This window comes from Bufo gargarizans, chromosome 11 (genome assembly GCF_014858855.1).
Source record: "Bufo gargarizans isolate SCDJY-AF-19 chromosome 11, ASM1485885v1, whole genome shotgun sequence".
NCBI lineage: Eukaryota > Metazoa > Chordata > Amphibia > Anura > Bufonidae > Bufo > Bufo gargarizans.
The window spans coordinates 35187297-35211641 of NC_058090.1; the positions used below are offsets into that span (position 1 = coordinate 35187297).

Below are 24345 nucleotides of genomic sequence, written 5' to 3' on the forward strand. Positions count from 1 at the left end.
AAATGTTTTTTTGCAGGAAAAGCTCCAGCTCCAGATGTTAAATCAGAGTCTATGGCAGTTTTGAAATGTAGAACACGCATGCATTTTAATTTTGTAAGTGTCATTTATTTTCAATTTAGGTGCGTTTTTTGACATTTTCAAAAACAAAACAAATGCAGCATGTTTACGTAATGGCGTTTTTCCATTCTTTTCTCTATATAGGCAAAACACTTCTGAAGAGAAACACGCCACTAAAAACATGCCATAAAAAACACGTGTCATATAAAAAATGTCACAGCAAATTGTTGACATTCTGATAACCATAACTTTTTTTTATTTTTCTGTAGATGAAACTGTGTCGCTTGTGGACATGTCACAGCTGAAGCCAGTCATTGGCTGCAGTGGAGCAGGCGACGATAAGATAAGATAAGATAAGATGCCTTTATTTGCCCATGCCCATGCCCAGTCAGCAGTAAACAAGCCGTGGGCAGGAAGATGGACACGCGGGAGCTAGTACGCAGGACTGGATCGGCAGGGAGTAAGTAAGTATGAATTTTTCAACAGGGTGGCAAGCTGCAGACTCATTTAAAAGTTAATTATTCCTGGAAAAACTCCTTTAACTAATTACTTACCTCTGCTAAATCCTTGATTTGTTTATGGGATACGTTGTATGTGTCAAGTCTCTGTAGCTGAGGCATATGATATAACACATGAGTAGCATAGTTATAGAGAAGGCAGACCGGGTTGGGACTGTATTGGGGATCTTTAAGGCCTAAATCCTTTAGGTTGGGAAGCCTTGATAAGTTTGTCATCTCCTAAAAAAATAAAACCGCATTAAAGAAAAAAAAAAAGGTGTTTAATATTCATCGGGTAGGCTACCAATATCTGATCTCCGGAATCTGACACCCCGCACCCCCCGCCAATCAGCTCTTCTTCAGTAGTCCCAGTTCTGCCCATTGTGTAGTAGACAGAGCTGCTAATTGCAGCGCTGTTCTCATTCACTTTAATGGAGCAGTGCTGCAGCTACCAGCTCTGTCTACTACACAATGGATGCAGCTGTGTACGTCTAGCGCCAGAGCTACTGCAAAACAGCTCATCGGCGGAGGCACTTACTAATGTATTGTGATTGTCCATATTGCCTCCTTTTCTGGCTAGATACATTTTTCCATCACATTATGCACTGCTCGTTTCCATGGTTACGTCCACCCTGCAATCCAGCAGTGGTGGTCGTGCTTGCACACTTTAGGAAAAAGCACCACCCTGTGTGTGCTCCCACGGTCCCGGCCACCAGAGAGGCCGGCACTTTTTCCGATAGTGTACAAGCACGGGTACCAATAATGAATTGCAGGGTGGTCGTAACCATGGAAACGAGCAATGTATAATGTGATGGAAAAATGATTCCAGCCGGAAAAGGAAGCAATATGGACAATCACAATACATTAGTAAGTGCCTTGTATTAACTTCCTCTACATGATAAATGCCACTTGCTGAAGCGAGACAACCCCTTTAAAATCCTGGAAAACCCAATTTAAAGGGTATTCTGGTTATTCTTTGCAATTAATTACAATTTCCCCCCTTTTGTATCAATTCCACATATTTTATGAGATCTCTGCGTACAGTCATTCAATAGGATCATTCATTGTTTACTTCCAGATAATACAAATCTGTCCTGGTCCTGTGATGGACACAGAGCTGCACTGCTTGTTACAGCCCTGATAACTGCATTGTACCAGCCATGTAATCATCACATGATAAGGAAAGATCTTTATTCAATGGAATTAAATGACAGTATGCAGATATCTTGAAAACAGTGAGGAATTGATACAGAAAGGAAAAATAGTTTAATTGTTTCATGCCGAAACTAGAATAAACCTTTACCCTGCTTTCACACCTGAGCGTTTCTCAAACGCGCGTTTTAGTCGCGCGTTTTTATGCGCGTTTTTTGTAATAGTAAACGCGCGTTTGACGCGCGTTTGTGTCATTGACTGCAGTGTCCTATGGCCACAAACGCGCGTCAAAACGCCCCAAAGAAGCTCAAGTACTTGATTATGCGTCGGGCGTTTTACAGCGCGATCGTACGCGCTGTAAAACGCCCAGGTGAGAACCATTCCCATAGGGAAGCATTGGTTTTCATGTGTTGAGCGTTTTACAGCGCGTTTGAACGCGCTGTAAAACGCTCAGGTGTGAACTTAGGGTTAAGGTTTATGCACACGATTGTATTATGGTAGACTGCTATACTGCATCCCTGTGTGCCTCTGATTTTATACTGAGGCAGACATATCTCATTTTTTTAATCAAGGGTTAAAGTGCATCTGTCAGAAGATCTGTCCCTATGACACTGGCTGACCTGTTACATGAGCGCTTGGCAGCTGAAGGCATCTGTGTTGGTCTCATGTTAATATGTGCCCGCACTGCTGAGAAAAATGAAGTTTTAACATATGTAAATGAGCTTCTAGCCTAAGGCCTCTTTCACACGAGCGTGACGGATTGGCTCCGGATGCGTCCAGTGAAACTCGCACCATTTTGCAAGCAAGTTCAGTCAGTTCAGTTTTTTCCGCACGGGTGCAATGAGTTTTGATGCGTTTTGCACCCGTGTGATAAAAAACTGAAGGTTTACAAACAACATCTTTTAGCAACCATCAGTAAAAAACGCATCGCACCCGCACTTGCTTGCGGATGTGATGCGTTTTTCACTGAAGCCCCATTCACTTCTATGGGGCCAGGGCTGCATGAAAAGCGCTGAATATAGAACATGCTGAGTTTTTCACGCAACGCACAACTGATGCGTAAAAAAAAAAACCAACTCATGTACACAGACCCATTGAAATGAATGCGGGTGCTATGCTATGCGTTCGCGTCACACATTTCACCCTCATGGAAAACTCGCTCGTGTGAAAGGGGCCTAAAGGCTTTGCTCCCTCTGCACCTGCCGCACCCTCTGCACTTTTATTCACAGGGCCAGGTGATGATGATTTTTACTGCCTGGTCCTGTCAAGTGCAGACTACGTAGCAGTTGCAGAGAGAGCTGAGCCTCTTGGTGCAGTGACAACGCCCCTTTTGCTCCTAGAGGCTCATTTGCATATATTAAAACATCATTTTTCTCAGCAATGTGGGCACATATGAACATGGAACCAACAGAGATGCCTTCAGCTGCCAAGTGCACATGTAACAGGTCAGCCAGTGTCATAGGTACAAATCTGCTGACAGATACAGAATCTATGAGAAAAATAACTGTGGCATGGTCCAGAACATGGTGGAGGAATACGCTGTGTACCATATACAATACAGAAGCACATAAAGAGCCTGTGGGTCCATAATGCTCTGTGGGATTCCTTGTGTCACCATACATGGTTCATGTTTATTCCTTTTTTTCCTACTTTAGATGGATCCGGTATAAATATCACATCTTTATAGCAGCTTGTGTGGAAATGTAATGCATGCTAGTAGTGCAATGACTTTCACACTAGCGTTTCTATTTTCCTGTATTGAGATCCCTCATTTATTGTCAATGGGGACAAAACGAAACTGAACAGAAAGGAATGCTCCAAAATGCATTCCGTTTCGTTTGGTTGCGTTCTCATACCGGAAAGCAAACCGCAGAAAGCTGCAGTTTTCTTTCCGTCATGGAATGCGGAGCAAAACGAATCCATCCCCCATTGACTTTCATTGATGTTCATGACGGATCCGTCTTGGCCATGTTAAAGATAATACAACCGGATCCGTTCATAACGGATGCAGATGGTTGTATGATCAGTAATGGAAGCGTTTTTGCTGAACCCTCCCAGATCCAGTAAAAACATTAGTGTGAAAGTAGCCTTACAAATGTTCTGACTCACCTTAAAAGAAGATATTTTATTACCGGACAGGTTCAATCGCTCCAGTTGCACATTTGGATCTAGACGACTCCCTGCAAAGAGAATTCAAGCACAAGTAATATAAATCCATCATAACAAGTGTGGTAGGGACTAGTTTATCACTTACAGGTAATAATAGCTACTAGTTACAACACTATCAGTATCACGACACCAACATGTACAACACATCATCCTGCTGCTGATGTACACAAGATGTGTCAGGGGAACCACGCTAGCAGAAACACAGAACAGCTCTGAATTTAAAGGGAAAGTATATTGCATTTAGTTATTTTTACTCTTTTGCAGCATGTTAATGGTTATCTGTTAGGCCCCTTTCACACGGGCGAGTTTTCAGCGTGGGTGCAATGCGTGAGGTGAACACACTGCACCCGCACTGAATCTGGACCCATTCACTTCAATGGGGCTGTTCAGATAAGCAGTGATTTTCACGCATCACTTGTGCGTTATGTGAAAATGGCAGCATGTTCGATATTCAGCGTTTTTTACGCAACACAGGTCCCATAAAAATGAATGGGTCTGCATGAAAATCGCAAGCAACCGCAAGCAAGTGCGGATGCAGTGCGATTTTCACGCATGGTTGCTAGGAGATGATAGGGATCAAAGCAACCCCGGACCCCATTGAAGTGTAATCACTGTATTATTTTCCTTTATAACATGGTTATAAGGGAAAATAATAGCGCTCTTAATACAGAATGCTTACTAAAATGTGGCTTGAGGGGTTAAAAAAAATAAAAAATAAAATTAACTCACCTCATCCTCTTGTTTGCGCAGCTGGCATCGTCTTCTTTCAGGACCCGCAAAAGGACCTTTGATGATGTAATTCTTCTATCTTCATTCAGCAGGACCTGCACTGACATCATCAAAGGTCCTTTTGCGGATTGTGAAAGAAGAAGAAAGAAGACATTCCGGCTGCGCGAACAAGATGATGAGGTGAGTAAATTTTTTAATTTATTTTTTAACCCCTCAATCCACAGTTTACTTAGCATTCAGTATTAAGAATGCTATTATTTTCCCTTATAACCATTTTATAATGGAAAATACAGTGAATTTACTTTAATGGGGTCCGGGGTTGCTTTCATCCCTATAATCTCCAAGCAACCATGCGTAAAAAAAAAAAAAAAAAAAAAAAAAAAAAAAAAAAAAATCGCACCACGTTGGCACTTGCTTTCGGATGCTTGCGATTTTCACGCAGACCTATTCATTTCTATGGGGCATGCGTTGCGTGAAAACCGCTGAATATAGAACATGCTGCGATTTTCACGCAACGCACAAGTGATGCGTGAAAATCACCGCTCATCTGCACAGCCCCATTGAAGTGAATGGGTCCGGATTCAGTGCGGGTGCAATGCGTTCACCTCACACATTGCACCCACACGGAATTCTCGCCCGTGTGAAAGGGGCCTTAGTGTGTGCTTTTTGGATAAAAAAATTGGTATAAAATTTGGGACAAATTTATTAAGACTGCGTCTTAGATGCCGGTCTTAATAAAGGCCCTGTGCTGGCGGTGGATCCGCAGAAGTTATGAAGAGGCGCCAGCCTCTACATAACTTTGGCGCATCCAGCACCAGTGCTAAATGTAAGACAGCTTCCTTTCTGTCTTACATTTAGACCGTTTTCTATGCCTAAAACAGTTGTAGGAAATGGTGAATGAGACGGGTCTGCTGGCCCGCCCACACCACGCCCACAATTTCTGACCTGGTGTGAGGGGGGAGAAGTTGCAGTTGCCATCTGCACCTGAAATACGCCTAATTCTGGGCGGCTCAGTGCGATACCTTGGATGCAGCCTAAACAGAGTACTGGCTCTCCTTAAAGAGACCAGCCCTGAAAGGAGACTTACTGCTTCCCTTGTCATATTCCAAGGCTTGTCGGATTTTGACTCATAGGGAGCTACTTCCACAATGTGGCGCTAGCGAGACGGTTCTTTTTATGGGAGATACCCCTTTGCAAACAAGGATGTGGAAAACGACATGAATGAGGTGTACTTTCCTTTGCCAGGAGGTGAGCACCTGATTTTTATCTTTGCACAGGGGCCCCTGCCCCCTACGTATGCCACTGCCTGATTACCCTGCAAACTGATTTTGTGATTGTATGCACGGTGGCACCTAATCCAGAGCTTTACCGTATTACTCCTCTGCTAGTGCTAGGATTAGGAGGATTGTGTGATTACAAGTAGAAAGGTAATTGAGAAGAATATGGAGCGCAGGCTTTTCAGTCTATATATACATACCTATTGAGTCTATCATGTTTCCAGCCAGATTAAGCTCTTTAAGATTCTGCAGCGTATCCAATCCCTTAAAGAAAAAAAAGCAGATATAAAATGTAAAATGTTCTAGCAGATTCATGAATCAATTACATGATTTATAATTGTATTAGTTAAAGGTCTATTTCCATCTTCGACATGCTTGCGTATCAATCGGATAGGAGCAGGTGTCAGTGGTTGCACCCACACCTATTTCCAGAACGGATCCCTAAAGTGAATGGGAGCAAACGCGCATGCACGCCCACCCTCCATTCACCGCTAGGCTAGGTTATATGAAACTGGACATTTGGAGTCATCTTTCTCCAAAAGTGATAATAATTACAGACAACTACACCAGTAAGGATGGCCAAACACATTAGACCGATGGCTCTCTCTATGGACACCCCTTCCCCATACACGTGCAAGCTCGGCTTGGGGATAAAGCCATTACCAGACACCTCTTGGCTTATCTCCCCGAGAACAAAAGGATCAGGAATTTTGAAACCCAACTCTCCGAACCTCATTTCTCCAGACATCCTTCATCGGCATAGAAGTGGGAAACCGCCACACACATTAGGTGATGGGACGGCCCCACCTGCAGGTTCTGCACCATTTAAGGGCTCATTCAGACGACCGTAGCGTTCTGCAGTCCACAAACCGTGGATCTGCAAAACACGGACACCGGCCCGTGTGCGTTCTGCAATTTGTGGACCGCACATGGCCGCCACTATGATAGAAAATGCCTATTCTTGTCCACAATTGCTCTATATTTGTGTGCTGTCCGCATGCTATCGGTGGGCTGTCCACATCATTTTGCGGCCCCATTGAAATGAATGGGTCCGCACCCATTCTGCAAAATTACGGAACAGATGCAGACCCATTCATACGGTTGTGTGAATGAGCCCTAATGTGTATGGCCAGCTTAGGGCATATATGAAAATAACAACCAAGAAGCAGACTGGCACTACCGGGACCGCTCTGCATATGCTGCGGTCAGTGCTTGGATCTCTAAGGCTGGGTTCACACCTGAGCGTTTTACAGCGCGTTCCTACGCGCTGTAAAACGCTCAACAAGGAGAAACCAATGATTACCTATGGGAATGGTTCTCACCTGGGTGTTTTACAGCGCGTACGATCGCGCTGTAAAACGCCCGACGCCCCAAGAAGTACATGAGCTTCTTTGGGGCGTCTTGTCGCGCGTTCCTGTACATAGACTTTCGGGAACGCGCGACAATAGGCGTTCGCTTGTCTCTGTATGCGCGATTGTAAACGTCAGTACAATCGCGCATACAGAGCGCTCCTTTCAGAACGCTCAGGTGTGAACCCAGCGTAAGTCCACATACTCCTTAGTGGTGCTCTGTGTCTTTAAATAATCTATATACAATGTGTAGTAGAGCATAACACTGGCCAGACAAAGTGCAGGTATGCACGAAACGGCCGTCGCCTAGATGTTCATGTCCGTGTTTATGTAACCCGCAGAAAGCAATAAAGCAAGAAGATTGTTACTCCCGGGTGAGTGCCGTGTTATGTTCTACTACACATTGTTTAGGGCATACATGAGCCACCATGAAATAACGGCAGTGTATTCACCTCTATTAATTGGGTGCATTCACACTAACGTACAGTATGAATGGGTCCGCATCCGTTCCACAATTTTGTGGAACGGGTGCAGATCCATTCATTTCAACGGGGCCGCAACATCCACATCTGTTGTTCTGTTCCGCGGCCCCGCAAAAATATAGAGCAAGTCCTATTCTTATAGACAAGAATAGGCATTTTTTATATAGCGCCGGCCACATGCAGTCCGCAAAATGTGGAACGCACATGGCCAGCGTCAGTGTTTTGCAGATCTGCAATTTGCGGACCGTAAAACACTTAGTCGTGTGAATGTAGCCTAAAAAGGGTATTCCTTTGACATTAAGTTGTCCCCTATCCATAGGATAGGATAGGGGATAACTAGCTGATTGCTGGGGGTCCTACCACTGGGACTCCCACCAATCATGAGAACAGTGGCCCTGAAATAAACAGAGCAGCCGGCAATGCGTGCGTCCACTCCATTCACTTCTACGGGAACTGCGGCGATAGCTGAGCTCTGTACTCTGCGGGTCTTGTGGATAGGGGATAACTTAAAGTAACCGGAATACCCCTTTAAGGATCATCCCTTGTCAGGTGTTTACAAGGAGCGCACTTACCTCTATTACTTCAATCTCATTATCATTTAGCCACACTACTTCCAATTTCTTTAGGTTTTCCAAACCCTCAATAGCAGTAATGCTGTTATGATAAAGGAACAGTTTTTTTAAATGCTGACAGTCCTGAAGTCCTTCAATTTTCTATAAAATAAAAGTAAGAAATAAAGATGATGTCTGATTATTCTTACATTTTGTGGGATTATGCTATACTTCAATGACAGGTAAAAATACTGCATTATTTTCCCCGAAAGTGACTATCCTCTCTAGCAGTTAATGGTGTAAATGCGTCCTCGGAAGATTGCTATATGTCCCAATTGTCCTGGATAAGGAGGACAAAGTCCGAATGTGAATTTCCTCTAAGAGTACTAATAGGTTAATTGACTTTTAATGAAAATGGTCCCACTGTGTATGAGCCCTGGCAAAGTCACAAGAAAGATAGGAAATTAGATTGTGGACGGACTGTGAAAGGACCAGTGAAAATGCCTTGTGATCTTCGTTTTGTAAGAGGGAGTTTAGTTTGGCCTCCAGATCAGTCACTCCCTTATCTCCTGTTGACGAAATTCTATATTCAAGGTTCGTTTAAACTTAACGCAAAAGGATGTATTATCTGGAAAACCTCCACACAAGAGGTATCCATCGAGACATGGGAACTGAAGGAGGATCTCGTTTTCATCACTACTTTATTGGCTGTTGCCTCCATCCTTTCATTTTTGGTCTATTAAGAAGCCACATCGGACATTGCTCCATTTGGGGCGTGCACCCATTACCTCACCTTTGAACTGAATAGCGGGTGCTGTATTTATTCTTTTTGGTGACAGCTGAAGATTTAAACTGAGTGTACGTGACCACCTCAGTGAAGTGGACAGAAAATAAACTAAAAGAGCAAACAGCAGATACATTTTATTGTATAGTACTATATTTTTTAATTACATGCAATTACATAAGTATTCAGATCCAGGTGCCGGTTTGTGACACAACCCCTTTATTGAAAGGGAAGATGCTCTCTAATCAGGCAGCGTCAGACAGGGCACTAGACCAAGGACCCAGCGGTCATTGGCCAAGCTCCCACTCATGGGCAGCACAGGACACCTGTAAAAAAATGGCGCTGTAGAGTAAGGCCCCTTAACATTATTGTCTTGCATTTTGACTTATGGAGAGAAACTTACTGTTATCTGACACTCTGTAACCCACAGTTCTTCAAGTAGTGGGCAGGATTGCAGGTCGCAAATACTTTCTATGCTCTGTCCGACTAAGGTCAAGTTGGTAAGATTTGGGAAGTAAGAGAGCCCCACCATTCTGGGGTAGCCAGAGAAGAACATTTCCAGAGTTTTTGTTGCCTGTCCATCCTGTCTAATCTTGTCATAATTGACATCATTGCACATGCACTACAAGAGAAAACATTGTCATTAGTAAGTACCTTTAATTCTCTCTGCAACTGCCCCCCCCCCCATCCCCCACCCCATAGACTTGTAAGGGAGGCAGCTGTAATCTGATCACTCAGCACAGAAGGTAGTGGAGAAAGAGGCATTTTATGGAATAAGATAGTACTACTTTGCTTAAAGGATTTATCCAAAGTCTACAACATTCCCCCCAATGCCTGGGCCCCTCATATAGATTATACTTATCCCGCTCCCTGACACCCGTGTCGCTTCTGATCCCTGCACGGCCGCCACTGCATCTCTGTCGCACGGCGACGGGGGTGGGATGCAGTCAATAGCAGGCCACGACGAGGATGAGCCTCCCTAGCACTGCGGGTGACGCTAGAGAGGCACCAGCGGCCGTGTGGGGATCAGGAGCGACAAGGGTGCCAGGGAGTGGGGTAAGTATAATCTATATGAGGGGTATGTTTTAGACTTTGGATAACCCCTTTAAAGGGGTTCTCTAAGAATTAGGAAAATAAAAATTCTTAAATTTTACTTTATTATAGATATATTCCCAAATACCTTTCATTAGTTATAATGGTTCCTTTTTTTGTCTGGGGAGCAATCATTAGGATAAATAAAATGGCCGCTGTCCTATTAGTACACACAAAACCTGTCCTAATCTCACAGCAGGACAAGTTACTTTAGAGCAGTGAGCTAAATAGCTGCCTCCTCCTCCTCCTCCTCTCTGCTCTACTTGTCAGGGATTATGAACAAGAATACAGTTTAATAGGAGACATGATGTACAGAGAGGAGGTAGGGATGTGGATAATAAGCAGCAGCACTTGTATGCAGTCTCCATTACCACAGCCCCATATTACCACAGTCTGTCCTGTCCATCATCTTTGTGTCACGGACGTTCCCGCGACAGGTGGAAGGAGATCTGTGAGACTGGCAACACGTGGTTTGATCTGACAGGTTTTCCTTGTGGATCAAAAGGCGTCTGTGTTGTTTCTGGTAATGGCCACACTCCTTGCCTCAGGTATTGCTAATGTGGTCATTTAACCTTCCTTATTCTTGCTTCTCCCACTATGCTAGGAGGTCTATAATGTCACGCTTCGGTGTGGGAAACACCACACCGAGCATAAGAGGGAAGGGGGGAAACAGGGAATCAGGCCTGAGAACTAGGGAAGGAAGATGGACACCTCCTAGTAAAACCCTAACCAAAATCCTGACTGACTACCAGTATGAACAGACCCCAGAGGTAGGTGTGTTCATACGCAGGAATACCTAAAGGCCTATCTGGCCCTATAGGACCCTGGTACTAATGGCAGGGACAAGACTACCTGTTCCTCCAAAAGAAAGGACGAACAGGAGTCTCCTTCAGGCCTAATACCAACAATAGGGAAATGCAACACACAGAACCCAAACAGAATACAAAAGGGAAGGGAAAAACGTAACTTCAAAGGGGCTATGGAAGCACCAGGAACTCAGCCGAGATCCACACACCAGCTATCCCCAACTGAAACTAAAGATATAGACCGCACAGCATAGTGGGAGAAGCAAGAATAAATAAGCAAAGTTAAATGACCACATTAGCAACACCTGAGGCAAGGAGTGTGGCCATTACCAGAAACTATTTTTCATAGACCCTGTTGGACCCAGGCTACAAAGCTCCTGTTTCTGGTCAAATAAAGCGTAGCGTTTATTTCTTGTCGTTAAAACTAATACAGAACAGGAGAAAAAAGAAAAAGGTGCTTTTTAAAATTTAAAGGTGCTATGTGGATACTAGCGGCAGTGGATTGGGATGTAATTCCCATATAGGTGCCTCCTTATTTCCTTTTAGCAAGCCTGCTAAACGTCTCTCCGCATATAACAAGGTGGAGGATAATCTTATATATCGCTTGGGGATGATTCCCTGTTGGCGACACTTTAAATACAGCCACTGCCGCTAAGGTGTCCAAAGATGGCCTGGTATATTACTTTGGGATAATTCCCTATTAACGCCACTTTGAATGCGATTCCTTTCGCTAACGTGTCCAAGTTGTGGTGAGTCTGCAGTTTCTCACCGCTTAGACACAGGTATCCCTCATGCACCTAATTTAAAAATCAAACTAGAGCTCCCCCAGAAACATTACCAGAAACAACACAGGCGCCTTTTATTCCACAAGGAAAACCTGTCAGATCAAACCACATGTTGCCAGTCTCACCGATCTCCTGCCACCTGTCGAGGGAACGTCCGTGACACTCTGTACTTCATGTCTCCTCATGGACTCCATTCCCACAGAGATTAATTTGAAGATTTTTTCATCTGTATTCAAGATTATAATCCCTGACAAGTAGGAGAGGAGGATAAGGCAGATTTTTGGCTCAGAGTTCTGAAGTAACTTGTCCTGTGAGATTAGGACAGGTTTTGTGTGAACTTATAGGATGGCGGCCATTTTATTTCTCCTAATAATTGAATGTTTATTTTTTTTTCTAATTACTACACAGTCGAGCCACATTATTATGACCACCAGCTAGTATCCAGAGTAAGTGCTGTGTGCAGCACGAAGAGCAGCTAGATGGGCTGGGAGGGACTCAATAAGGTCCAGGTAGGTGCAGGTAGGTGGTCACAGGTATTTGGAGCCACGCTGACTGCAGTGTATCCCACAGCTATGGAGGGTGTGTGGTGGAGGATTTATAGTGAGAACAGGATGATGAATGTGGTCCCACAGATGCTCCATTGGGTTCAAGTCCAGGGTAGTACTTGGAAGTCTTGGTCATTCTTTTCCAACCAATGTCGGACATTTCTAGCCGTGTGACATGTCGCATTGTCTTGCTGGAAGATCCCATCTGCGCCAGAAAAGACAATCACCATATAAGGGTGTATGTGATCTGCAAGGATGGATTTATACCCAAACCGATTAGAGTGCCTTCCACATGGATGAGTGGGCCCAGAAAATGCCACAAAAACCTTCCCCAGACCATAATGCTGCCACCACCAGTGTGTTCTTCTAGCAATGGTTGCAGGGTGTTTGTTCTCTGGTGTTTCTCAACTGACCTGACAACGTCCACCCGTTCGATGAAGCAGAGCGCGTGACTCATCGGAGAAGACAACCCACCAATCAGTGGAGGTTTAATTCCAAAGCTGCTGCAAATATAGAAGCCTTTTCTGCAGATGCAGCTTCATTAGCAGAGGGGAAGTGACCATCCATCTGCTTTGGAGCCCTTTACTCAGTAGGGTTCACTGAACTGTTCTGTTGGACACTTCTCTGGTATCCCCATTCATTTTGGCGGTGAGCTGCTCCACTGTAGCGTTGCGGTCTGCCCTCGTGCACCATCGTAGCCGACGTTCACCTCTCACATCAGTCACAGCTTCCATGTTGCTTATTCACAATGGTGCGATTTTTCCACTCACTATACACTTTTATCACAGCAGCACGAGAACAGTTCACACTGCGCAGTTTCTGAAATACTGCTACCCTTGGCCCAAAAGCCAATAATCATCCCTTTTGACAGCTCTGATAAATCGCCCCTTTTACCCATGACAGCAACGAGCGATATGTGTGCAGACAACCTATCATACACCTTACATACCCACCAAGCCAGCTCAGCATACCTTATATACCCACCAAGCCAGCTCAGCATACCTTATATACCCACTCAGCCAGCTCAGCACACCTTATATACCCACTGAGCCAGCTCAGCACACCTTATATACCCACTGAGCCAGCTCAGCACACCTTATATACCCACTGAGCCAGCTCATCACACGTTATATACCCACTGAGCCAGCTCCGCACACGTCTCTTCCTTCATGAGCTACATGCTGCTGACGTCGAAAGTAGGAGCTGGTCAGAATAACGCAACTCGACTGTGCAGTAACACGATACAGGGTCCATATTGAGCTATGTGACCTTTAAAAAAAATGAGCTGCTCTGGAAGTGCATAAAAAGTGACAATTAGGAAATATTACCGTATGTAGAAAGCTGTAACCTCTGCGATTGCCATTTTCAACACCCTTACCAATTAACTAAACGTGACAGGCAATAACACTGAATTCTGATACCATTACTGACACATAAAACAGAGGGAGTGCGTAATATTAAATTAATTAGCATATCATAATTTTCATCATCATTATTCATAATATTAGCACAAAATTGCGATCGTTATACATGGGTTTGGGGGTTTTCCAAATCCCATTAGCATGAAGTGGATTCTTCTGCTGTGGATTGAGAATTTAATTTTAACTTAACGCAATGCAAAGGGTGAAATCAATGGCAAATACACAAATCAGATCTGCAACATCTGCCGCGTCTCAACTCATCCACGATCTCCGACTATGAGGCTACCTGTAAACGAGTGCAGGTGAACGCACAAAAAGTATGCAAGAATTTCCGTGTGGATAAATGTGCATTTCTGCAGCATATCCGCACCAAAATCTGCAATTTTTTAACACCGGTTTTTGGTGTAAATTAGATGAGGTTTTGCCACATATCATTATAGGAAAGCTGAAACCACACAAACACGCTGTGGAATTAGAACTCCGCGCGGCAGGTCAATTTTCGCACAGAAGAAATCCACAAAGTGTACATGAGATTTGTGTAATGTTATGCAATCTGCGGGTACTGTAATACGATAAGGTTTTTCTGCATGGGAATCCATGCGAAAAAAAACGGACATATTCTGCAACGTGTGTAGATGCCCTAAGAGTGCCTTCACACGCAGCAGATTAAGGCCTCTTTCACACGGGCGAGAATTCCGCGCGGGTGCAATGCGTGAGGTAAACGCATTGCACCCGCACTGAATCCAGACGCATTAATTTCTATAGGGCTGTGCACATGAGCGGTGATTTTCACTCATCACTTGTGCGTTGCGTGAAAATTGCAGAATGTTCTATATTGAGCTTTTTTTCACGCAACGCAGGCCCATAGAAGTGAATGGGGCTGCGTGAAAATCGCAAGCAAGTGCGGATACGGTGCGATTTTCACGCATGGTTGCTAGGAGACGATCGGGATGGGGACCCGATCATTATTATTTTCCCTGGCTTCTCTTCTGTCTTCTTCTTTGATGCCCAGGAGGAAAAGGACCTGTGGTGACATCACTGCGCTCATCACATGGTCCGTCACATGATCCATGGGCACACATGACTATGGGACCAACACAGATGCCTTCAGCTGCCAAGTGCACATGTAACAGGTCACCCCAGGAAGGGGTTTTCCTGGATTTACATATTGATAGGCCATCAATATCCCATCAGTGGGTGTCTTACTCTAATCAGCGGTAAGAAGAGGCCACTGAGCTCTATGAGCGCTTAGGCCTTTTCCTGGGTCCCGTTCAGTGCTGTGCTTGGTAAGGGTGGGTTCACATCACGTTTTATGCCTCTGTTTGATGTATACGTTACAAAAAAAAAAAAAAAGGATACAAAAAAGCAGCACACCACGTTCTTGTATCCTGCACGGTCCGGTAAAAAAAAAAAAAAAAGTGTATTTTTTTTTAAATATAAATATATACTTTTTTTTTTTAACTATGGAACTCTATGGTGAACGATGCCACTGTATGGCATCAGTCTAACATACAGTACAGACCAAAAGTTTGGACACACCTTCTCATTCAAAGAGTTTTTTTTATTTTCATGACTATGAAAATTGTAGATTCACACTGAAGGCATCAAAACTATGAATTATCACATGTGGAATTATATACATAACAAAAAAGTGTGAAACAACTGAAAATATGTCATATTCTAGGTTCTTCAAAGTAGCCACCTTTTGCTTTGATTACCGCTTTGCACACTCTTGGCATTCTTTTGATGAGCTTTAAGAGGTAGTCACCTGAAATGGTTTTCACTTCACAGGTGTGCCCTGTCAGATTTAATAAGTGGGATTTCTTGCCTTATAAATGGGGTTGGGACCATCAGTTGCATTGTGGAGAAGTCAGGTGGATACACAGCTGATAGTCCTACTGAATAGACTGTTAGAATTTGTATTATGGCAAGAAAAAAGCAGCTAAGTAAAGAAAAACGAGTGGCCATCAATACTTTAAGAAATGAAGGTCAGTCAGTCCGAAAAATTGGGAAAACTTTGAAAGTGTCCCCAAGTGCAATCACAAAAACCATCAAGCGCTACAAAGAAACTGGCTCACATGCGGACCGCCCCAGGAAAGGAAGACCAAGAGTCACCTCTGCTGCAGAGGATAAGTTCATCCGAGTCACCAGCCTCAGAAATCGCAGGTTAACAGCAGCTCAGATTAGAGACCAGGTCAATGCCACACAGAGTTCTAGCAGCAGACACATCTCTAGAACAACTGTTAAAGGGGTTGTCCAGGTTCAGAGCTGAACCCGGACATACCCTTATTTTCACCCCGGCAGCCCTCCTGAGCCTGGCATCGGAGCATCTCATGCTCCGATGCGCTCCCGTGCCCTGCGCTAGATCGCGCAGGGCACAGGCTCTTGTGTTTACAATAACACACTGCCGGGCGGTAACTTCCGCCCAGCAGTGTGTTCGGTGACGTCACCGGCTCTGAGGGGCGGGCTTTAGCTCTGCCCTAGCCGTTTTACTGGCTAGGGCAGAGCCAAATCCCGCCCATCAGTGCCGGTGACGTCACCGGGGTTCCTGTCAGCCCCATAGAGAGCCCCGGTACGTCACCGGAACTCAGAAAAATGCCTTTGCCCTGCGCGATTTAGCGCAGGGCAAAGGAGAGCATCGGAGCATGAACTGCTCCGATGCTCATGTCAGCGGGGCTGCCGGGGTGAAAATGGAGGGATGTCCAGGTTCAGCTCTGAACCTGGACAACCCCTTTAAGAGGAGACTGTGTGAATCAGGCCTTCAAGGTAGAATATCTGCTGGGAAACCACTGCTAAGGACAGGCAACAAGCAGAAGAGACTTGCTTGGGCTAAAGAACACAAGGAATGGACATTAGACCAGTGGAAATCTGTGCTTTGGTCTGAGGAGTCCAAATTTGAGATCTTTGGTTCCAACCACCGTGTCTTTGTGCGACGCAGAAAAGGTGAACGGATGGACTCTACATGCCTGGTTCCCACCGTGAAGCATGGAGGAGGAGGTGTGATGGTGTGATGGTGCTTTGCTGGTGACACTGTTGGGGATTTATTCAAAATTGAAGGCATACTGAACCATGCGGTTTGCGTTTAGTTGGACTATCATTTATTTTTCAACAGGACAATGACCCCAAACACACCTCCAGGCTGTGAAAGGGCTATTTGACCATGAAGGAGAGTGATGCGGTGCTGCGCCAGATGACCTGGCCTCTACAGTCACCGGACCTTAACCTAAATCGAGATGGTTTGGGGTGAGAGTGAAGGCAAAAGGGCCAACAAGTGCTAAGCATCTCTGGGAACTCCTTCAAGACTGTTGGAAGACCATTTCAGGTGACTACATCTTGAAGCTCATCAAGAGAATGCCAAGAGTGTGCAAAGCAGTAATTAAAGCAAAAGGTGGCTACTTTGAAGAACCTAGAATATGACATATTTTCAGTTGTTTCACACTTTTTGGTTATGTATATAATTCCACATGTGTTAATTCATAGTTTTGATGCCTTCAGTGTGAATCTACAATTTTCATAGTCATGAAAATAAAGAAAACTCTTTGAATGAGAAGGGTGTCCAAACTTTTGGTCTGTACTGTATACGTTTTTTATATAGAAACGTGATGTGAACCCACCCTAAGCTGCGGCACTCACCAGAACTTTGGTGAGCACTGCCGCTTTCTCAAAAGGGTGATCGGAGGGGGTTCCGGGAGGATAGGTCATCAATATGTAAATCTTGGAGAACCCCTTTAAACCCCTTTGTAACCCCTGGCTCTACAGCTGGGGGTAAAATTTTAGCTCCCAGCACAAAGGATGACTGCAACATATCTTTCTTACATCTTTTTTTTTTTTTTAAAAGCACTTTGTATAATGACAGCAGCATTGTCCCCCCTCCCGCACAGTCCCCATCACATGATAAACACTTACCAATTCTTTAATGATTTCGGCATTCCAGTCATCCATAGACATCATTTTCATAGGAATATTGCTTCAGGAGCATCCCAGCTCTCTGTCCCTAAACAAAATAGAAGCCATTTACTGGAAAGGAAATATACAGAAGTTATGTAACCAGAGGAAGCAAACCAGACCATGTACTGTATATAAGCTTGGGATGGTCAACCCATATAAAGGGAGTCTGTCAGCAGTTTGAGTACGCTAAACTGCTGACAGCACTAGGTAAGGGCTGAGGAGAGCCGTGCAAACATACCTTTTGTGAAGCTTTTATTAACAGGAGTAGTGTGAATATAAAGTTTTATTCTGACAGGTTCTGCTCCTACAAGAGAAGAGGCTTCACAGTGATGTGCTCGCTGCTTTGAGCCCCCTACCCTCTGAGTGACAGCTGTTGTGGTCTCCTGATTCGATGCTACAGCTGTCACTCAGAGAAGAGGGGAGGGGCACCCTCACTGATCAGCTGTTTTGGGCGGCTGCCAGCACTGAAAACTGTATGGTAGAGTTTCCAGGTAGTTTTTTGTACTGCCACACATTATAAGGGAACCTTTTTGTACTGGCACACATTGCAAGGGGGAATTATTTTACTGGCAAACATTATAAGGGGTAATTTTTTGCACTGGCACACATTATAGGGAGAATTATTACTACTGGGGGCAAAATGAGGGACATTATTACTATTGGGTGCACTGTTACCACAGAAAATTATTACTATTGGTGGGACTTTTGGGAGGACTGTTACATTGGGAGGCACCCTGGCACAGTATCAGCTTAGCACAAATATTTTTGGGGAGATTATGCTTATACTATAAGTTTCAGGAACACTTTTTGCTGGGCAGTTATCTTTTAGGGCACTGTGTGCCAATAATTATTGAAGGGGCACTATCTGTGTGGTAATAGTACTTTCAGGGGATTATCTGTTTCTTCAGTATAGTACTGGGGAGCACAGCGGGCACACTACTGGGAGCGGCAGGATGGGGTGTGGAGAAGGTGGGAGGAGGATGGAAAAGTAGGAAACTAAGATGTCTGTTTATCAAATTCTGCAGAGACAAGAGATGGCTGAAAGAAATCATCATGGCGGTCTGGTCTGAATGGAGAAGATAAAGACGTCTACCGTATTTTTCGCCCTATAAGACGCACCTGGGTTTTTGAGGAGGAAAATAAGAAAAATAAATGTTTTAAGTAAAAGGTGTGCTTTTGGTGGGTTTTGAACTACCGTAATGGTGGTCTGTGGATGACACTATTATGGGGGCATATGTGGATGGCACTGTTATGGGGGCATCTGTGGATGACACATATATAGCATCTTATGTGTCATCTACAGATCCCCCATAACAGTGTCCCTGTGTAGTAAATGGGGCCCGGCATCTGTTTCTGTAATGGCAGCGGGGCCCGGTGCAGTCACTGTATTCTACTACACCGGGCCCCGCTCTCTGTAGTATACGGTAATCATATCTAACTTGTGACTATTGTTTAAAGTATCCCAATCATCTTAAATCTAGCACTGTACTACTTACTACTAACTTCTTGGCAGTCAGGAGGCCGGGTGGGTGGGCGCTCGTAGCGTAGCTCACTGCGCCGCCTGCTTCATTCATAAAGTGGGCGGCGCAGGCATGTGACGTAGGGAGCTACGCTACGAGCGCCCGCCCGGCCCCCTGACTGCCAAGAAGTTAGTTGTAAGTAGTACAGCGCTAGATTTAAGATGATTGGAATACTTTAAACAATATCCACAAGTTAGATATGATTACCGTATACTACAGAGAGCGGGGCCCGGTGTAGTAGAATACAGTGACTGCACCGGGCCCCGCTGCCATTACAGAAACAGATGCGGGCCCCAGCCCCTCCTCCCTCTCAGCATATTCATCGGACGGTCGCAGCGTTCGCCCCCCATAAGGCGCACTGCTATTTTACCCCCACTTTTGGGGGGGAAAAGTGCGTCTTATAGGGCGAAAAATACAGTACATCAGAGGACGCATCACTGGATGTGAGAGGTATGTGCGCTGTATTCTCCTGTATGTTTTGTAGCGCTGTATGTAATGTTTTCAAGTATGTCTTTAACAGTAGGACTGGAGAGAAGGGGTTAGGTTAAGAAATTGGCTTTGGAGTGGAGGGGGGCGTTTCAGTTTTCGCCTCAGGCAGCAGAAAGGCTAGGTGCACCCCTGATAGTACTACATAGCACCCTACTTACTTAGGCCAGTTTACAAGGCCGGCCTTGTGATGCCATAAGCTGACTGGCCCACCAGAATTTATCCCAGTAAAGCCAACAGCCAACCCCACCACATTTTGGAGCATATGGAAGGGGTAGGCAACCTCCAGCACTCCAGATGTTGTGTAACTACGACTCCCAGCATGCATAGTTGCTCTGCTCTTCTCAGAACTCCCATAGAAATGAATGGAGCATGCTGGGAATTGTAGTTTCATAACAGCTGGAGTGCCGGAGGCCGCTTACCCCTGGTCTATAGATTTAGTGCTCCAGGTCGTGTCACGGTCGTCAGTGCTGCATACAGTGTCCGTAATGAGACATTTACACTGCGTACAACGTGCACAATGCAATCAGTGCATCCCTGTACTGGTAATACACTGGGCACGGCCCATTGAATATAATTTATACTGGTCTGTGGTCATACAGAGAGAAGGCAAATTATGATGCAGGATTGGTGTGGGATAATAAGTTTTATTGCCTATCGCTGCAGTTCCTTGTGCATCCCCCGCTGGTAATATAGCATCTTAAGTGTCGGAAAGGCGATTGGATGCAAGTCATTTGCTGCTGGTCTCAGATCTGTGGCCTGTAAATCCTGGACAGTAAGCAAGGCGCAGTACAGGCAGTTGGACACCAGGTGGCCACATCACTGCACTAAAAATAACCGCACAAAGGCTTTTCATCGGCCTCAGCGAACATCAGGATGACTTAAATAGAGCAGTCCTGGGCACAATGACCACAGAACGGCCAAGACAAAAAAAAAAAAATAGTGAATTCAGCAGGAATAAGCGCGCGGAAGAACCAACCAATATGTGATCGGAAACCACAATAGGAGAAAAGACTGCAGACAAGGATAGAGGGGGATCTCATCTTATGAAGAAGCACAGAGTGTGCCGAGTTTATAAAAAAAATAAAAAATAAAAAAGGGTTTTCAGATATTGACCTATAATAATAATATTTATTTATATAGCGCCACCATATTCCGCAGCGCTTTACAAATTCATAGGGTTCCTATACAAAACAAAAGTAACTGGTTAATACACAACTGAAACACTAGGAGTCAGGGCCCTGCTCGCAAGAGCTTACAATCTATGAGGCCTATCCTCAGGATAGGTCATCAGTATCTGGTTGGTGTTGGTCCGACCCCCGGGACCCCCGCTGATCTCCTGTGAGCACCACGGCCTTCTCTCAGCTCACCGAGGACAGCGCCGTACATTGTATAGTGGCGGTGCTTGGTATTGCATCTCAGCCCCATTCACAATGAGGCTGAGCTGCGTCTAGGCCAGCTGTTCTGAAACTACAACTCCCAGAATCCTACTTTCACTTCTGTGGGAGCTACAAGAACAGCCAAGTCGAGTGTGCATGCTGGGAGTTGCAGTTTCACAGCAGCTGAAAAGCCGAAGGTTGCTGATCCCTAGTCTTAGGCCACGTGACCAATGAACGTGACATCACATGGCCTAGGGAAAGCAGCGAGAAGGCCACGGCGCTGCTGCGAGCGACGCTGCCTTCTCAAACAGCTGATCGGCAGGGGTTCCGAGTGTCGGACCCCCACCGATCAGATACGGATGACCTATCCAGAGGAAAGGTCATCAGTATTAACATCTTGGTTGCCATATACCACTGAGGTCAGTGATTGACACAGCGGTGCGGATTTCATGTAGAAATCTGCATAGACGGCTCCGCCGTGCGCTTGTACCCTAAGGTTGGAAATCTCGTGCCACGACCCACTATGTCAGGGATGGCCAACTTGAGGCTCTCCAGCTTTTGCAAAACTACAACTCCCAGCATGTCCAGACTGCCTACAGCTATGAGACTACAGCAGGGCATGGTGGGAGTTGTAGTTTTACAACAGCTGGAGAGCCACAGGTTGCCATGCTTGCCCTAGGTCATGAGGGCTGTTATACAGCTTCCAAATGCAAACAAGATTTTTTTTTTTTCATTCACTGACAGCAAGCAAAAATCCTGAAAGGGTTCAGGAATAAAAGAGTAATAGAAAATTGCATTGCGCTCCCTCCGCTGTCCACATGCGGTGGTGCATGGTCACATGCACAGTCTTAGCCAATGAGATGAAGGGCTACTTGTGGCCTTATCGTCTACAAAGACAGTCATTGGCTGGAGTGCGGCATGTGACCATGTCCATAGCCAGCCGTATGTAAACAGTGCAGGGACTGGAAGATTGGAGACTGAGGGGGCAGCGCGGACCACCAGAGCGGAGCAGGTAAGTATCAATCTTCTGTTTATGGGGCCATGCTACAGGAACTAGTTATGAAAAAAATCATTTGTACCCTTTAAGGGCTCACACAAATGACGATATTTTCAGGCCACATCCAATCCGCATTTTTTGGGGATCAGATGCGGACCCATTTATTTCAGTGGGGCCATAAAAGATGTGCCCCCTGTAATGTCACTTCCTCTGTAAGGGCTCATGCACATGAACGTATTTTTTGCTGCTCATACGCAGAACCATTCATTTCAATGGGGCAGCAAAAATTGGAAAAGACTCAGTGTGCATTCCGTGTCCGCAAGTCCATTCAGCAAAAAAAATAGAACATGTCCTATTATTGTCCGTTTTGCGGACAAGGACAGGCACTGCTACGATGGATCTGCAAAGAAAAACCGCATGCAATACGAACGTCACACGGATGTCATCATTTTTTTTGCAGATCAGTGTTTTGCAGACTGCAAAGTACAAACGGTCGTGTGCATGAGCCTTAAAGCTGTATGCTGGGAAAAAACGTATAAGTCCCAAAAAAAAAAAAAAAAAAAAACACACATGGCACATGCATTTTTTTAAAGCAGCAAAAAAATGTATTAAAAAAATGGAGGTCTACAGGACAAAAATGGCAGGTAAATGAGGAAAAACGCCCCCCAGAAAAACAACATAGTTGACCTAAAAAAAATATACCTCACAGGCGGAAAAAAAGACACCTTTCCGCAAAACGCTAGGAAAAAAAAAATGACCCTCCCTGCCTTACAGCTTCGGCTACTTGTGAGCACATACCCGACTATTAAAGGGGTCGTCCGGGATTAGAAGAACATGATTTCTTTATGCACCTGGCCATGGGTTGGGTCTGGTATTGCAGCTCTGCTCTATTGAAGTGAATGTGGCAGAGCTGTAATACCACTCACAACCTGTGGATAGGGGTGGCGCTGCTTGTGGAAGAAAGCAGCCCTGTTCATGTAATCCAGGAGGAGCCCTTTCATTGCCACCTATGTCCCTACATCCTGCATTACCAGCGCTCAGCAATGGCTGTCCTCAACAGAAGATGTAATGAAACTACAATTCCCAGCATGCCTAGACAACCTCAGCATGCTGTGAGTTGTAGTTTCAGGCGCTGAAGAGATACCTTCCTAATTTCTACAGCATATTACTACTATACAGTATATGGACAGCAGAAACTCAGCAAGACGTCACCTATTACTCTGATATGCCACTACAAGTCTCAGCATGCCTCCCTCCAGTAGATGTGAGAGCTGTAGTCCTGCCCCCCAGCCACACGTCGCCTACCTGTCCAGATGTCCCGCTTTCTTCTCCTACATGTCAGGTGGTCCCGGCAGTTCACGGTAATCTCCGGTTCACCATGTTATATTCTGTACGGACGGGAAGGGCCTAGTAACACTATAAAGCCCGGTTGTATTCGTTACCCGGGACACCGTTGCCATGGCAACACAGCTCGCTCTGCTACGCAGCCAATAGAGGGCCGTAATTTTGCTCTGGTTTCTCTCGCTGGCCAATCACAGGCCGGCTCACTCTATAAAAGAGACTGACGCGAATCCAGTCAGACTTTTTAGCGCCAACTAGTGAGGCGGTAGCGTACACAGGTGTGCACTGTGCAGTGTTCACATTCTCTTTAATGTGTGCAAAATGCGTTAATAATGCTGTAAGGCAATAAATGCACGGCCCATAATATATCTGTCGCAAAATACGACGCGACATTTGTATCATGGACCAATAATGGCCTTTTGTGCCATAACCTGAAGTCTGACCAAATAACTGTTTTCAGTTCTAGTAGGGAGGGTCAGCAACCTTCAGCTGTTGTAGAACTATAACGCCCAGCGTGCACACATGCTGTTAGAACTACCATAGAAGTGAATGGAGCATGCAGGGGGTTGTAGTTTCACAACAGCTAGACCAATGGTGGGGTCGGAGGGAATTTTTTTATGATTGCATTTTACTCATTTTGGGATAAAAATCCTTTTTTTTTAATTGGTCTTTATTAAAAAATATTGAGCTGTTCTGTCACAAAGGGTTAACTGTCTAGCTGTGTGACTGGTACTTTTTAGACTACTTTAACACTGGCGTTTTGCTTTCCGTTTCTGAGATCCGTTCCAAAACGGATCAGTTTTTGCTCCAAAGGCATTCTGAATGGAAAAGGATCCGCTCAGAATGCCTCAGTTTGCCTCCGATCAGTCTCCATTCCACTTTTAAGGTGGACACCAAAACGCTGCCTGCAGCGTGTTGGTGTCCGTCTGATGAAACTGAGCCAAACTGATCCATTCTGAGACAGAATGTAAGTCAATG

At 45.1% G+C, this 24345-nt stretch overlaps 1 protein-coding gene across 1 annotated transcript in view; it reads right to left on the reverse strand.

Moving 5' to 3' along the window:
• LRRC9 (leucine rich repeat containing 9) overlaps positions 1-23417 on the reverse strand; it is a 112822-nt gene extending 89405 nt beyond the window's left edge. Inside the window, exons 1-7 of the mRNA XM_044272390.1 lie at positions 23332-23417; positions 17603-17690; positions 9451-9669; positions 8285-8425; positions 6082-6145; positions 3816-3886; positions 612-794 (exon numbers count right to left, since the gene is read on the reverse strand). Coding sequence (XP_044128325.1) covers positions 612-794; positions 3816-3886; positions 6082-6145; positions 8285-8425; positions 9451-9669; positions 17603-17653 — 729 coding nt within the window. The 5' untranslated portion in view covers positions 17654-17690; positions 23332-23417. The remainder of the gene's footprint in view (positions 1-611; positions 795-3815; positions 3887-6081; positions 6146-8284; positions 8426-9450; positions 9670-17602; positions 17691-23331) is intronic.
• Between the last annotated feature and the right edge of the window lie 928 nt (positions 23418-24345).